General features: G+C 35.6%; 1 protein-coding gene across 9 annotated transcripts in view; it reads left to right on the plus strand.

The window, feature by feature from the left end:
* Tomosyn (syntaxin-binding protein tomosyn) overlaps nucleotides 1-15,340 on the plus strand; it is a 35,276-nt gene that overhangs the window by 2,249 nt on the left and 17,687 nt on the right. For 6 of the 9 annotated variants that reach the window (XM_012361141.2, XM_012361144.2, XM_012361142.2 and 3 more), the window contains exons 2-12: nucleotides 4,815-4,912; nucleotides 5,855-6,037; nucleotides 6,279-6,413; nucleotides 8,193-8,256; nucleotides 9,614-9,818; nucleotides 9,902-9,977; nucleotides 10,085-10,239; nucleotides 10,440-10,731; nucleotides 10,921-11,164; nucleotides 11,378-11,625; nucleotides 11,786-11,972. In XM_012361141.2, coding sequence (XP_012216564.1) covers nucleotides 4,815-4,912; nucleotides 5,855-6,037; nucleotides 6,279-6,413; nucleotides 8,193-8,256; nucleotides 9,614-9,818; nucleotides 9,902-9,977; nucleotides 10,085-10,239; nucleotides 10,440-10,731; nucleotides 10,921-11,164; nucleotides 11,378-11,625; nucleotides 11,786-11,972 — 1,887 coding nt within the window. Of the gene's footprint in view, nucleotides 1-4,814; nucleotides 4,913-5,854; nucleotides 6,038-6,274; nucleotides 6,414-8,192; nucleotides 8,257-9,613; nucleotides 9,819-9,901; nucleotides 9,978-10,084; nucleotides 10,240-10,439; nucleotides 10,732-10,920; nucleotides 11,165-11,377; nucleotides 11,626-11,785; nucleotides 11,973-13,939; nucleotides 13,970-15,340 lie in introns of those variants that run through there. The other 3 variants (XM_067352574.1, XM_067352573.1, XM_012361146.2) reach the window with 2 other exon arrangements.

Below are 15,340 nucleotides of genomic sequence, written 5' to 3' on the forward strand. Positions count from 1 at the left end.
AGAAGCGGCGTGTATTATTCTACGGAAAAAAATAGCACGTTTCTTTCGCAAAAAGGATGATACGCTGTGTGCACTGCATAATTGCTGACGGTTTGTCCCAAGTATCGCGGTCTATCGCCCGACGTGGCATTTACATACACTTTGCGTACTACACTGCGAAAAATTTCAGAGAGCAACGCTAATACATTCGAAAGCATCCTAATGAATATTGATCGCACAGCTTTTAAGAAATGAACACTTAACTTCACGTCGCAGAATTTTATACTCCGGTCGATATAATAGATTATAAAGTTGGAGCGTTGCATGAAGAAAATTTGTATCGTTCGGGGCACGTATTTAGATTTTTAGATTTAGATCGTATGCAGATCTCCGTCGTTACCCCTTTACAGATCCTTGAAGTACCTGAAAAAAAAATACAGCCAGCAAATAAAAATTTCATTTACTTGGCGAAAAATGTCGAAAAATAGGACACTCGCAAACGCGAGTATTTTATTTTTCAACATTTTTTCGGCACATAATTTTTGACACGTTACAAACATATGAAATTGGCGTGCACACGTTTACGATAATTAAATTTTATTATCGTGCAAATTTTTTTTAATGGAGCGAAACAGGTAATAAAATACAGCGGGAAGTATCCAGTTGTGTTTCCAATAAAAGCAATTTATAGAAGACGCATATGACAGATCTGTCAATACACTGGAAGTTATGATGACCTGCCCTCTCGTGAGTTTGTACCTATAGATAATATTGCCAATAAGAAATTGCATTCGCGATATATCGAGGACTACGACGGCACGAACGTAGTTGATAAACAGCGCGATTCACGCCGCTTGACAAGTAAGATATCTTAATTGCGCTCTTACGTTACGCTCTTTTGCGATAATAGAGACTTGATTACTGGAATTTTTATCCGCAGCGAATTACTCTACGCGGAAATTCGTGTAATAAAAATAAAGTGAATAAAGCGTATAAATTTGTGGAGCAAGAAAAACACGGGATCTTTTTTTTTTATCTGTTAAGAGATAACTTTTTTTTAAACCATTTATCGTACACGGCTTTTACTATAATCTCTTGTAAAGCGAGCGTATATAGAAAACGATAAATTACCCGGTATATGGCGGCTCGGCCATGACAAACGCGTAAAAATAAAAATATCTAACGGAAAGGTGCGAGAGGTGCCTTACGAGAAATTAGAAATTACGTCGCGACGTACACATTCATTTGAGCACGCGCGTATCTGAATCTGTCAACAGGGCGGAAATAATGGCCCCCGGCGATGCAGCTGCGCTAGCAGCGGTATAATAGAATGCAGAAATGAATAAATTCGTGCTTGCGCGCCGTAATACAAGCGCGATGCCCAGGATACGCGCAATATTTTTTAATTTTACCTCATTGAATCGAACTGCGGATGTATATTTCCCAGCAAGGGAATTACGATCGATAGCTCTTTTTTTTTATTATATTGTTATTATATTTCGAAGAATTCATTTTCGCGGTCAAAATGGAACGGAAGCGGATCTGCTATATAGCTCTCTGCCATCTAATTGCATTCCCGTATATTTTCCATTACTACATTCCTGGTTTTGCAATAGAGAAAATTGAGCAATTACTCTTCTCTTCCATTCGACGATATATATGTAGAACGATTCTAAAGCCTGTTTTCAAAAACCACTGCGCTTTTTAGTACAAGCGCTTCCTTTTTTCCCCTTTTATTTTGCATCATTCTATATGTTATAGAAAAAAAGCGGCGTAGGAAAAAAAAAAGAAAGAGCGGAATAAAAAGTTGACGCACGCGCGCCAAAGTTTTCACTAGCAGAAAATTGATAGCAACCTTGATATTGAGCCGATGCTGTGGGCTACTCCTCGTGTATGTTTCGCCGTATCTATCATTTCGCTATATCTCGTGTATGCGCATTGTCGTAACTCCTCGACCAAACCAGAGACATCAATTTCGCCCTCGTCCCGTTCCAGCTTTACCGCATCTCGAAGACAACGCGAACAATTGTAATGCATTCAAGGCCGAATGAATTGCGATTCGAATGAATGGCGATCCAAATCGTGGGGCATCGACGAAGCGGCATTGATACCTGAAAAAGTTTGACGTGTTAAACCAATAATAATAATTACTTTGAAAAAGTTCGCGAATAAAGACTCTCGCAAGTTTATGTTATTTTTTTTTTTTGTTGCATCTAACTATTTAACAAGATCAAACTTTTTTTCCTCTCACTGGTTTTTTTACAACTGCATTGAGAAGCAGCTAATTAGATGTTACTTCGATGAGATTTTTTTCTTACGTAACGATTCTATAAATCACGAGAAAAATTGATACGCGCATAATGAAAATATGAAGACTGTTTTAATAATTATATCATAACGAAGCTAAGGACAATGTTGTTTGTACTCAGTTTTTTGCAGTTTGAGTATATAAACTTCGATTTATAATACGATTATAATATGTGTTTCCATAATTTCATTTGCGAGATGTTATCATCGGTCATCATTTGTTGATCGGAACGTTCGCAAGACTCGAAGAATATTGAAAGCAATAGGAAAATTATTTGCTATCGATCTGGTTTATTCCTTTTATTTATTCAGTTATTTAGTTGGTAAATCTTTTGCAATACGCAGCTTGATTCTTTTCAAATGGGCAGATGCCAAATGAGTGTCCATGATAGAGATAGATCGCACATGCCATATACACGTTGTGTTCGCCAGACCGAAGAAAGAGAGAGAAATAGAGAGAGAGAGAGAGAGAAGGGGAAAACAGCGAACAATCAGCAAGCTTTTGAGTTCGCGGAGCTGTCGAAGGCGTTGCCGTAATGCGGTTAGCGTGGTTAAGCACTCGATACGGATTTTTACTTGCGGAAACTTTACTTGCACCGCGGAATAGGTCGCCCGGTCGCGTACGTGTCGGTCGAATTGCCGCACCTGCAGGGCGAACTGTACGACCGCCGCAAATTACAATGCAATCATCACGCTATAACACGATCGAGTGAAACGCTTTCTAGCTCGTGATAATCCGAGCCCGTCGCGCTGTGTAAGCGGATTAATTTCTACGGCCGCGAAATTACATTCCCGCAACATGGAAAAAAACTTTGCACGCACTTAACGTGTGCAAGCTGTTTAAACACAGTGAAAATTTCTTCTTAGAATAAATTTAAATTTCTTCTCAGAATGAATAAATACAAATTTTTAATCAGATGAATTAATCATCGCTGAATTCATCAAGTATAATGTACCTTTCTTTTTTTAAATTAATGAATCGATTGTTTTGGAATCATTCTCACGCGAAATTTCTCGTATACGTAATTTTGCAACCAATTCTAGCGTCGTTTCACAAATTACAAATTTATAAATTTTGAAAGATAAATATCGCTATTGCATCGTAATAAACATGCGGAGTGATTGTGTTTGTGCGTAATAAATAAAGCAATAAGATACCCGAACGTGCAAAACCGATGTGTACGCAAAACTGTTTGTCGATAAGCTTTGAATAGACGGATGGGGCGATAGATATCGGATAACCATAAATATCGGATGTATCGTTAAGAAGGATTTTATGATATCTTGATACTTTTTTACGTCATGATTTAGATACTGCGCCGGACAAAATTATTCGTATAATCTCTTTATTCCGCGAGTAATTTCTCTCGCGGCGCTGAGCACCCCGCGGCGCTGACAATGCATCGACTGTCGGCGAGGTCCGGCAAACTGCCGGCCCGGCGGAAAATCGCGCGTGGGCGAGCCTCTGGGGACACGAAATCGGAGGAACGGAATAGGTTGCTCCTGAGCGGTCGTAACTTTCGTATCGCCGTATTTTAACCTACTTCCCCCGGCGCCCGGCGGTTGGCGGTCGGCGAAATGGAACGAGGGCAGTTTTCACCAACAGCGAAAAGCAGCGGTGGAGTTCCGCTGCACCAAAATCGATCCCCGAAGCGTATATCCGTCGCCCCGGTACGCTCTCTCTCCGCCACGTCAAACCGGTCGCGCACGCGGTTAAACCTAAATCAAGTTGCTCAATCCGTTTACGCCATCGATTCATCGAGCGCGCCGATGCTCCTCGGGCTCCTGTTTTTTTCTTCCCTTTTTTTTTTCTTTTTCTTAGAGACAAGCGACTAACTTCGATAACAATTTTGATTGCATCTTCGTGGCAATTTGTATCACGACGGATAATCACGAGCGAGAGTTCGCGAAGTGTATAACGACGGAGCGCGCATCTTCTATTTCACACGATTACTTCATCCCTTCGCCCTTGCGCGAAGTAAGGTAAAGTAAAGCGAAGTGCTTTTAAGATAACTTTTCTGCGCGGAAGGCACGTAAGCCTTCAAGCCTTCGTTCTTACCGAGTATAGCGCATATCGAGATATAGCGCGCGGTGTCGCGTTACTTTATGCGGCAGAGGAGTTTCTCGCTCATGTGGTAAAAAACAAAAAAGAAGAAAACACCCATCAAATATTTCTCCGAGAGTAGTGGAGGGAACGCACCTGTTTTCCATCTTCGATATCAATTCTCCGTTAATGAGGATGAGCCTCTCCATTGGAAATCGGGATGATGCCCGATGCGAAGTCGATTTAAATACCTGCGACGTGCACAATATGTGTGACTAACATTTATGTATCGGGCGACAAAGGTATGGAATTAACAGTAGTCAGGTTGTCCACAGAGATACAAACAATGGACGCCCGTGAAACAATACCGCTTCCCCTCCCCTCTCCGCTTGATATATCTGCGCAACCCCTTGCAGGGATGAATAGTCTTCCAGGCGACTAAAGCGGGAAAGATGGCATGAAACGGACGCCTTTTATGTTGCAGACATTCAGACACGGCTTCCCGCATCAGCCGACAGCGCTGGCATTCGACCCAGTTCAAAGGCTCCTAGCTATTGGCACTAAATCAGGATCCCTCAGGATGTATCCTTTGACATTACCGTTAATGCGCCGGCATCCCGTAATTAAGCGTCTTCTTTTTTCTGAAACGAGAAAGATATATATAACTCAATTCGAAAACGGCGCGAGAGATTGGTTAATTTATCACTGAGCGTGGTACAATTTTTATTCTTTCTTTTATTTTTTTATTTTTTTTTTTATTTATTGCCTTTTGTTTTCTTTATATACTACATGTCGGCGTGTATAGAACGTGGAACTCTCCCGTCGGCCGCTCTTTGCCGCAAATAGTTCGTTATGCCGCGCGATCTCGTTTTCGGAAAGATTATTGCTGCAAGCTCTATATTGCCGGAAGTAAAAACTGCAAACGTATTCGTCACTGATTTTATTATAAAAACCTTCGACAAAAATTTCGGATGTCAACGAGGTTTCATACAATTTTAGCGGATTAATTACACGGTCCTGTCGGTCCGTGGTTCTTCGACCGTGTGTTTTTACACGTCAGCGACTTCATTGATCTATCATGGCCAAAGTGTAGCAATAGATGCTCATCGCAGTTCGGTGGGCACACTAACTACCGCGATCGAACGCGCGATCACTATAAACGGAAAAGTTCTAACTACGCTGTGTCAATCTTGATTTAGGTGGAACTTTTACATTTTGCATTTAAAAGTGTTTGTCTTTCTCCACACACGAAAGTTGATGAAAAGTGCTATCAGCAAGACTTTTCTAATAGTAGTATAATAGTTTTACGGTCGATCTTTCCACTTTTACGATATTACAGTTCTGCAGTATGCAGTTTTTTTTTCTTTAATGAGCTATCGCGATGGAGGGATGGAAAACATTTTATCAGAAATGTAATGCGGAATTATAATTATTAATATTAATTATAATTATTTCACGATCGTGGCTGCTCGTTCGTAATCGATTTATATTTTTCTTAACGAATCTGATACTGCGAATATACAGTTTGGGCAGACCGGGCGTAGATGCACACGTTAAGCACGAGGGATGCGCGGCTGTAATACAATTACAGTTCTTGATCAACGAAGGAGCATTGGTGTCCGCTACGGCGGACGACACCCTGCATTTGTGGAACTTTCGTCAGAAGATACCGCAGGTGGTGCAGAGTCTCAAGTTTCAAAGAGACAGGTCAGTCGCTAATATACACCTTGCTTACTCTTACTTTTCTTAACTTTTCGGACTTTATTTTGTCATTTGCGATGTATTAGATCTCGGTTTTAATACGTTCAGTGGATATTAAATAATCATGCATTGTACGCGAGTGAATAGAATACAACGTAATTGGAATTTTGCGTTTTGCAAGCACATAAAGCGGTTGAATTTTTTGACGAATGAATGTTAATTGAATCGTACGATTCGCTTTTAACAGGATCACTTGTATTCACCTACCGCTGCAAAGTAAATGGTTGTACGTCGGGACGGAACGAGGAAATATTCACATACTGCACATTGAAACGTTCGTTCTATCCGGATATGTAATTAATTGGAACAAGGCTATTGAAGTGTAAGTATATAAATTTTTCCTAAAAATATTTTCAGTAATTTTGATAAACGCGAACCGCGTAGCATTTATCACTATTACGACGACTAATGCGATTAAAACAAACGCAATCATATATCGTATGATAAATGATGAACGCATGCAAAGCATAATCAATTCTACATGCCAATCTTCATTATTTTTAATTCCATTAATTCTAAATAAATATATAAACATGTTTAAAATTTTGATCGCATCTAAAGGTAAGTAGTTGGAATTGAGCTGCCACTATCAACACAATTTAATTTTAGAGATGGAAAGATTTCCGTTGAATGCAGAGAGCGACAGTGTGAAACGAAAGATTAAAAAGTTTGCTCTGAATTTTTAACATTTGGTTGATTAGATTTTGTTTTATTGAAATTTTCTGCAATCCGGGACAAACGGAAAGACACGCTGCGAGAGAAGCGTAACGATAAAAGATTTATTTTAAAGTTGTAAAATATTGGCCCTTAAATTCGTATTACGGAAAATACATCGGGTGTGTTTGCGGATATTTCTAATTTGAAATATTCTCCGTGCCGCTGTAATTTCTTAGCGCAGCTTACGCGGTATGAAATATGTCACTTTTTTAACTTCCGATAAATACGTACTAGCGGTGGATAAAAAATTGCGGCTCGGGGAAATATTTCAAATTAAATGAAGTATGTATCAGCCATTTGTAATCCTTATAAAATGTTTACATAACAGATTAGTGCTCGCTGTTCTCGAGAAGAGTATACCTTAAAAATATTTTTCAAAAAGATGAGTGAGGTATATATTTTCAGAGATCCCGTTTCCACTAATTCCTATATAACGGATGTGTCGTTCGAGATTGTGTCCTAAGTGTGTGAATGTATGGGTCAACTAAATTTCGGTGGACAGATAACGTTCGTGTGGAGATTGTCTCCGATAAAGACTCTACTTTAGTACTACATTTTCTTAACACTGTGAAAGGAAACAGATGTCAGAAACCTGTAGTTCTTTATTGTGCCTGATCGTAGACACATAGATGTGAATGTGGCAGTGATGGCATAAGGATGCTCATTATAAGTGTACCGCCATTGGGAATTGATATTTCGACGATAAGCCAAAAATTATTAATTGATCAGTGGCAGAAATTGTTTTAAAAATTATCCGACGGGAGCGCTGGCTCAATTATTACTTTTATCATTACGAAATTCTTTGTCCGACGGGGCTCGCGCCACGGAATATTAATTTAATTAACGAATAAAAACATTGCCGTTAAAAATGTTTTATATCGGCAGAAATAACGGCTTTACCTCAGGAATAATTAGCCACGAATGATTCCCAATAGCGAGACACTTAAAATAACTTATGTAAGCGAATCCTTTTATCCTCCTTCTACCTTCCGAAAATTTATTATCACCGACAAAGCCTATTAATACTTCTACGTTTGATTTATCGGCATTAATACGCAATGGAGCTTTCTACATAATGGAGTTTCTATTGATCATGACTATTTAAGAACGCTTTATTATTTATTTTTCCTACTAATTAACTAATTTTCTTACGTATTATCTCTATTCATCCGAATAATACAGTGCTAATTGATATATGAGGATATCATCGGCACACATTAAATAAACATATAGCGTAATACTTAAGCTGAAGTCATAAAATGAAATTGCAATAAAACATAGTGGTTAAAGCCTGCACACAAGCGTTTTATATATGTTTCACAATAACACAAGAATAATGGTTTTCATATACATGTGTGTGTATATACATATATATATTTTTCAGATCTAGAAAGACCCATCCTGGTGCTGTAGTACACTTGAGTGATAATCCTTTAGATTTGAGCAAGGTACGCGCGTTTTTGAGTACGTTTTTTTTGCATTATTATTCCATCCTTATCATAATTTCATGATTGACATTATCCGATTTTTATCGCGACGCATAAAAAGAGAAAAAGAATCACGCGACAACGGCGTTTATTTAATATTTTTTACAGACTTGGATTAATACTTGTCTAGATCCAAGCAAATAAGTGCAAGGGTGTGCTTGCATGTTGTATGTGTGCATGCGTGCATGCTATCACTGTTGTGTATAAAAACGAATCGAAAACGCCTATTTCATTGAAAAAGAAAAGGAGGAAGTCCATATTATTTGGCACTCTGAAACGTTTACGGTCATAGCCGATGTCATGTCTAGTAAAGACGGATATTTAAATTCGTTTTACAAGTCAATGAAAATAATCATATATCGTGATCATGATCACTCATCTTTTTACACATTTTATATGAGTTCATTGTTAGTACAACAACGGAATTTCTGTCGCAAATCTTATGCAATTATACCTTGTATTTCTCTACTAACTGTGAAGTCATGAGTGTGTGACGAGTGTTTGAGTGCTCGGGTTGCGCTTGCAACCTCTCTGTGTCTTTGATGTTAATGTCTTAAATTTAATACTATATGTAATATCGTATAATCCCTGTGAAGGAAACGTACACGTTTGTATATTTTGATTACGACGGAGATGTTGTTTGTCGTAGAAAATAGCTTTTCAAACTGGTATAGATAAACAAATTATTAAGGATGGTGAATAATTTGATTTCCAATCGATATCTGTCAGTTGTATTTATTTCCTTGTCACTACGTGCGTGTCACAACAAAACGTCGTTTTAACATATCACCTTTAAAGAGTGATTACCAAGTTGAGAAATATGATTATGAAACTGCGATTTTTATCACTTTTTACGAGTACTTTTTACGAGCGGTGAGAAATATAATTAACTTACATTGTATATTTTGCAGATCTTGTGTGTAGAAATTTTTTTGACCGCGCGGTATAACACGATTTATCTCTTTAATTAACTTTGTCTTTGATTACAAGAGTCTTCCATTCCATTCGTCTTTTTTCAGCAGCCATTAATCAATATCATGAGCAATCATCGTATATCTCTGAGTTTTATATGTGCCCTTCGCACAAGTCTCGTAGAACGCATTTTATTCTCACTACATTTTTATATGTAACATCTCTATGTATACGTTAAATGCATTGTCGTGATAACAGAATCGAGAGACATTGTAAAAGAATACATTTTGTCACCTATATATATACATATATATACGTATATATATATATCCACGTTTCTTGTTTCAAGGAAATATGTTTGTATAATAGTATGTGCACTTCATACGCGCGGATGCTTTGTTTTCAGATGCTTATAGGATATGCGACAGGGCAGATTGTTCTATGGGATTTAAAAACTAAAAATGCCGACTACAGATGTCAAACGGATGACCCGTTGAAATCGATAACATGGCACCACGAAGGTAAACAATTTATGTGCAGTCACACGGACGGTTCTCTTTCGACTTGGACTGTTCGGCAGTTGAAGCCAACAAACGTGACATATCCGCATGGTGAGATGCAGTTTAATGATGAATACGATTCTACTATCGATGGTATAATCCAGAAAAATTTTATGCCAATATTTTTTTTATAGCAAAATCCACTAAAGACGGAGAACCTGAACCTTGTAAACCCATTCAAAAAGTAGAGTGGAAATTGTCGAGATCAGGGTAAAAATATATAAAATATTATTTATTTAACGATCACAGAATTAAGTTAATCATTAGATAATCGCTAATCTCGAATAATGTACATGTTGAATGTAAATTTTCATCAGGGAAGCGTATGTGATATTTTCTGGTGGATTAGCATATGACACTACTGGGAGAACACCCAGCATTACCGTGATACATGGAAAAACTACCACGGTGCTCGAAATGGAACATAATGTTATAGACTTTGTAACGCTGTGTGATAGTCCATGGGCTAGTGGTACAGTACAACATGTTTCTTTCATGATTCTTCAATGAAATATTACTCTTTTTCTTTCCAACAAGTTCTTTCAACTGCGATAAATGTTTTTCGATATGTGAATATTATCAGTATATCATAATTATTGTTATTAGTAGCTGAAGACACTGACAATTGTGTGTAATCAGTATCATTTATTATTATTCTTTTTTTTTCTTCAGATTTTCAAGATCCTTACGCTGTTGTTGTTCTACTACAAAATGACCTGGTTGTGATAGATTTGTTAACTTCTGGATTCCCGTGTTTTGAGAATCCGTACCCTATGGATATTCACGAATCACCCGTGACATGTTGCTCGTACTTCGCGGATTGTCCTTCGGATCTAGTACCTGCGTTTTATTCCGTTGGATCGAAGTCGCAGAAGAAAACCGGCTTCAGCGAGAAAGAATGGCCTATTTCCGGTGGAGAATGGAGTTCTAGTTCTAGCAGTTATAACGAGATTATTCTTACTGGGTAATATCATCAGAGATACAATTTTACATTAATGAATAACGAGCTTGTCTCGTCGGCCACGTAATAGCGTGCTTTCGGTAAACACGTTATCGCTCGTGTCCATCGTATGTGTATATATTATCATCTATCACAAGTTGAGTAATCAATAAGTTCCTTAAATTTCTATGGATATATGTATGTTGTTCGCAGACATGCCGACGGCAGTATAAAGTTTTGGGACGCTTCTGCGGGAACATTACAAGTCCTTTACAAACTAAAGACGGCGAAACTTTTTGAAAAAACTAGAACGCGTAGTATAGATTCCGAGGAAGACCCGTTAGCGATTCAACTTATCTTCCTTTGTCCTGAAAGTCGGAAATTAGCTATTGCGGGAAGTGGCAAGCACGTTGTGTTGTTTAAATTTAAGAAGGTTGAGAGTATGTCCGAAGTAGTGGTAAGTAATCTACTTGCTTATGATGCACTTTTAATACACCGCTTGAACCTACCATCATTTATCAAGTAAACTTGTTATAATCAGACGACAAAAATGGATGTATACTTTTTTCCTTATTTAAATATTGCAAACCGCATTATTTAAATAAAAAAGATCTATTTTTGTCACATTGATCTTAGGTGAAAATAAAATATTCCTTTTTCTACCTTGCAGACTTTGGAAATATGCTTATCGGCGGATCCTGGGAGAGAAGGGGACAATTCACCGGATCGCGAATCTCCGGCAACCGGCAACATCGTGGAGTCGAAGATTACGGAATTCAATCATCCCCTCAAAGTCAAGACGGGTTTGCAGAAAAGGGCTGCCGGTTTTCAAGCAACATTGATCTGTTTGACGACAGCACCTAGCGGAGAGCAACCGGAGAATATAACATCCCTTAGTTTAAATTCCTCATACGGCCTGTGAGTATAAAGTATAATGCGTATAACTGCATCAGTCAGTTGTTACTCGTATGACTTCATAATCGAATTAATATTATAACGCACGCAAGTTTTGCAAATTTCTAAAAGTGTCATTGTACGACGTAAAAAAATTATGCGATATGATATTTTAATGTATTAGATTGGCCTACGGAAACGAATCGGGGTTAGTGATAGTGGATATCGTGCAGAAGATTTCTTTAATCGTGTTAAATACCAGTGACCTTGGAGGTGGTTCTGATCCTTATCAACGCGTCTTACGGAGTCCTAAACGACAGGACGAGAAACGAGAAAACGAAGACAAAGCAAGAAGTCCAAGCACAGACCAGGTAAAATACACTTCTTTTTCTATTAGAATAACGTACATTTTGAGTTTCCCATTGTCTACCCCTTAATTTCGTTTAGAAAGACCTCTTAGAATTTTTTACATCTTGAGCGTCTTGCATTCTGCTTTCTCTGAGTGCCAACATTATTCTTCACTGCATGATTATAAAATGTCTACATAATTTAATTCCTACGGTTATGCAAGAGAATCACGTTTATACAAAGAATATCATGGTTTAAAGTTTCATGATTTAATAGAATATTCTATTTTCAACTTTGTAAATATAAATTACTTCTCTGATGATATTTTTTTGAAAAAAATAGTCATAATATGATACGCGCGCGCACGTACACGCACACATATTCGTGTGAGCGTGCGCGAGAACTATTTGAACTTTATTTAATTGCACAGTACGGTTCATTGCACATCATGTTTCTCAATATTGACAAAAAGTAGACCTAAAAACTTTAGTAATTTACTATCACAATTTTGCTTGAAAATCTTCCTGTAATTTGACTGAAAAATTTTTTCCATAATAATTTTTTACATATTGTAGCATAAACCGAAAAACACATAATCTCACTTTTCTTAAAAGAACATTTGAATATATCATAAAGAGAAATAAATGTTGGCAACAAAAAGGTAAAGTACCCCTCTAGCGGACACAATGTATTTCGTAATTAAAGGTAATGATCTTTTAATGAAAAATATTTCACCCAAACTCGAAATTATGCGATATTTTAGCAACCTTTGCTAAAAATAACGAAATTATTTTTTAATTAAAGACAGTGTTTGTCAAGCAACCACCCAATAGAAAATGTAGGATAACAAACCGTGTTCCGTCAAGTTTTAATCATATTCAAATACAAATGTAGTTTTAAAATGCGCTATCTAAAGTACAAATGCAATTTTGGGACAAGTTAATAGATCTAATATTCTCTTTAGCATGTGCAAATTAAGTTTTATATTTTAGCATATCATTTAATTATATATTTTTTTATTATTGTGTGTCCATAACTAATAAACATTTTTCTGAGTATTTTAGATGTCGCTTGTTAAATTATTTACCTAGTTTGCATTTAAATTTGGATAGCAAGAAGGTATTACTCGCAATAGGACATTCAAGCTACTTTTATACTGAAAATATAATTATATGAAATACTAAATAGTTATATTTATATATGCTTAGAGAATTTTTAGATGTAATATTCTTCCCATGTATTATAGTGAGCAAATTACATGCGGGACTTTTTTTAATTCTTTTATTTTTTCGAAAACTTTCATGTATGACCCTTTGAGCAAAATTTTTAGTACAATAACAAAAATATTCAAATTGAACTCAATTTTCGAAACAAGTATAACAATTATCAAATGACAAATATCATTTTTAAATATATATTTGAAATATCAGAAGTGTTATATTTTAGGAAGAATAATTCGTATTTTTATTTTTGTTTACGAAGATGAACGATCTTCTGTTTAATAATCGATTCGGACGAAGCAAAATTTTGACTTATTAAATTTGACAAAAATATTTTTGAAGAAATTCATTATATAACATTTTTCAACTGTGAAAAATGTTTTTACATCGGCAACTACTGGTCAAACTTGTCATTTTCCACGTGCCAAAATATTTTTTATAAATTATACCGATATAAATTTTTTTCTTATTTTTTAATCAATTATTGTTATGGTAAAGTGAAAACCTTAACAAAATATAAGTGAATGTACATATATAATTCTAGATACTAAGATAATAAAAAATCGTTTATATTATATTTTATCATAAAAACAATTTTTGTTATTAATTTTATCTTAATTAAATCTCTTATCTTTATCTCAATTAAAAACTCGCTATGATATATGCATAACAAATGTTTAAAATACTTTTGCTTTCTTATATAACTTTACGTATAAAAGACTAGTGATCTTTTTCGTTGTACTTACATATACTTTGCATTTAATGTTTAGCTAACTACTATGTGTCTACCATTGAAGCAAGTAAGATCAAATATATTTCTGTTGAAAAAAAATTGTTTTTTTGTGTTGTGCAATGTTGCTCTGTTAAGAATATTAATCTTATTTATATATTATTTGAGTGGGTAGCAAAATCGAGATAGTACAGTTCGATAGTACATTCGGTTTTTATCTGTAATTAGACGATAACATATGTTAAATGTAGTAATTGAGTACAAATGGATAAATGAAGGAGTAGAAAACAGTATAGAAAATCAGTATTAGAAACATTAGTCACTCAATACATGTCAAAAACAACAATGTTTCTCACATAAACGTTTGATGGGATCTGTGCATGTGCATAGATTTGATACGAAAAATGTAAATGCAAGACACATTTCATAAAAATAATATGATGTGTTATGTTATAACAATGACTTCATAAATAATTACTTCGAAAACCAAATATTTTTTTTAAATATGATACATATACATATGTATATATGTTATTAGTGATAAATTTACGATATTGTCTGTAATTTTTTTATAACAACATATATAATTAGAATATATTAATATATACAGTAATGCATGAGAGAAATAAACGTGCAAGATAAATCTTATATAAAATAATTGCAATGCCTAGGTAATTTTGTGTACTACTTACATACTGTGTATTATAGGACAGAAAATTGTCAAGTATTTTGGCAAATCTCGAGTTTGAGATGCCATTGAAATAAGCTTCATCTGTCAAGTATTTGAAAAGTCATGCTTGAGAATGATAGGAAAGGTTAAAGTATAAAATCTTTTTGCTGTTTTATATATGGGCGCTCTACGTAATTTAATTCGTAGTAGTTGAAAATTGATTTGTATCTGTTATATTATGGTAATTTAGTAAAAGAATTAAAATTGTATTTGTCATATTTATCTTAACGTAACAGTTGATCGATGGTGTAGCATTGTATTAGAAACCAGAGAGAAAACGAAGTATTTGTCACTGTAGACAATATATAATGATATCTTTACGTGTGAGATAAATATTTTTAGTGCACTGTAATCGTTTAGTAAACAAAATGTGTGTATGTAATAATAATTATGACATGTTTCAGCTACGTATGTACATCACATCAGTAAATGTCAGCATTGCTCAAATATTGATGAAAATTCTAACAGGTGATTAGATACATCCATATGCAAATGTTGCGAGTAAAATAGAATATCTAGCAATGTTTTCTTTTCTGACTAAAAAAAAAAAAAAACGTAATAACTTTTACATTTCAATTGGAAATTTCTAAAAGTCTATAAAATCACTTTCAATTTACAGTGTAATTATATAATAAAATTTAAAAAGTTTGCTAGTAAACAACGAGCTAAATATATTTGTGTTGAATCGAATTCGGACTTTGAGATTGGATC

Source organism: Linepithema humile, chromosome 3, assembly GCF_040581485.1.
Source record: "Linepithema humile isolate Giens D197 chromosome 3, Lhum_UNIL_v1.0, whole genome shotgun sequence".
In the NCBI taxonomy this organism is placed as follows: Eukaryota; Metazoa; Arthropoda; class Insecta; order Hymenoptera; family Formicidae; genus Linepithema; species Linepithema humile.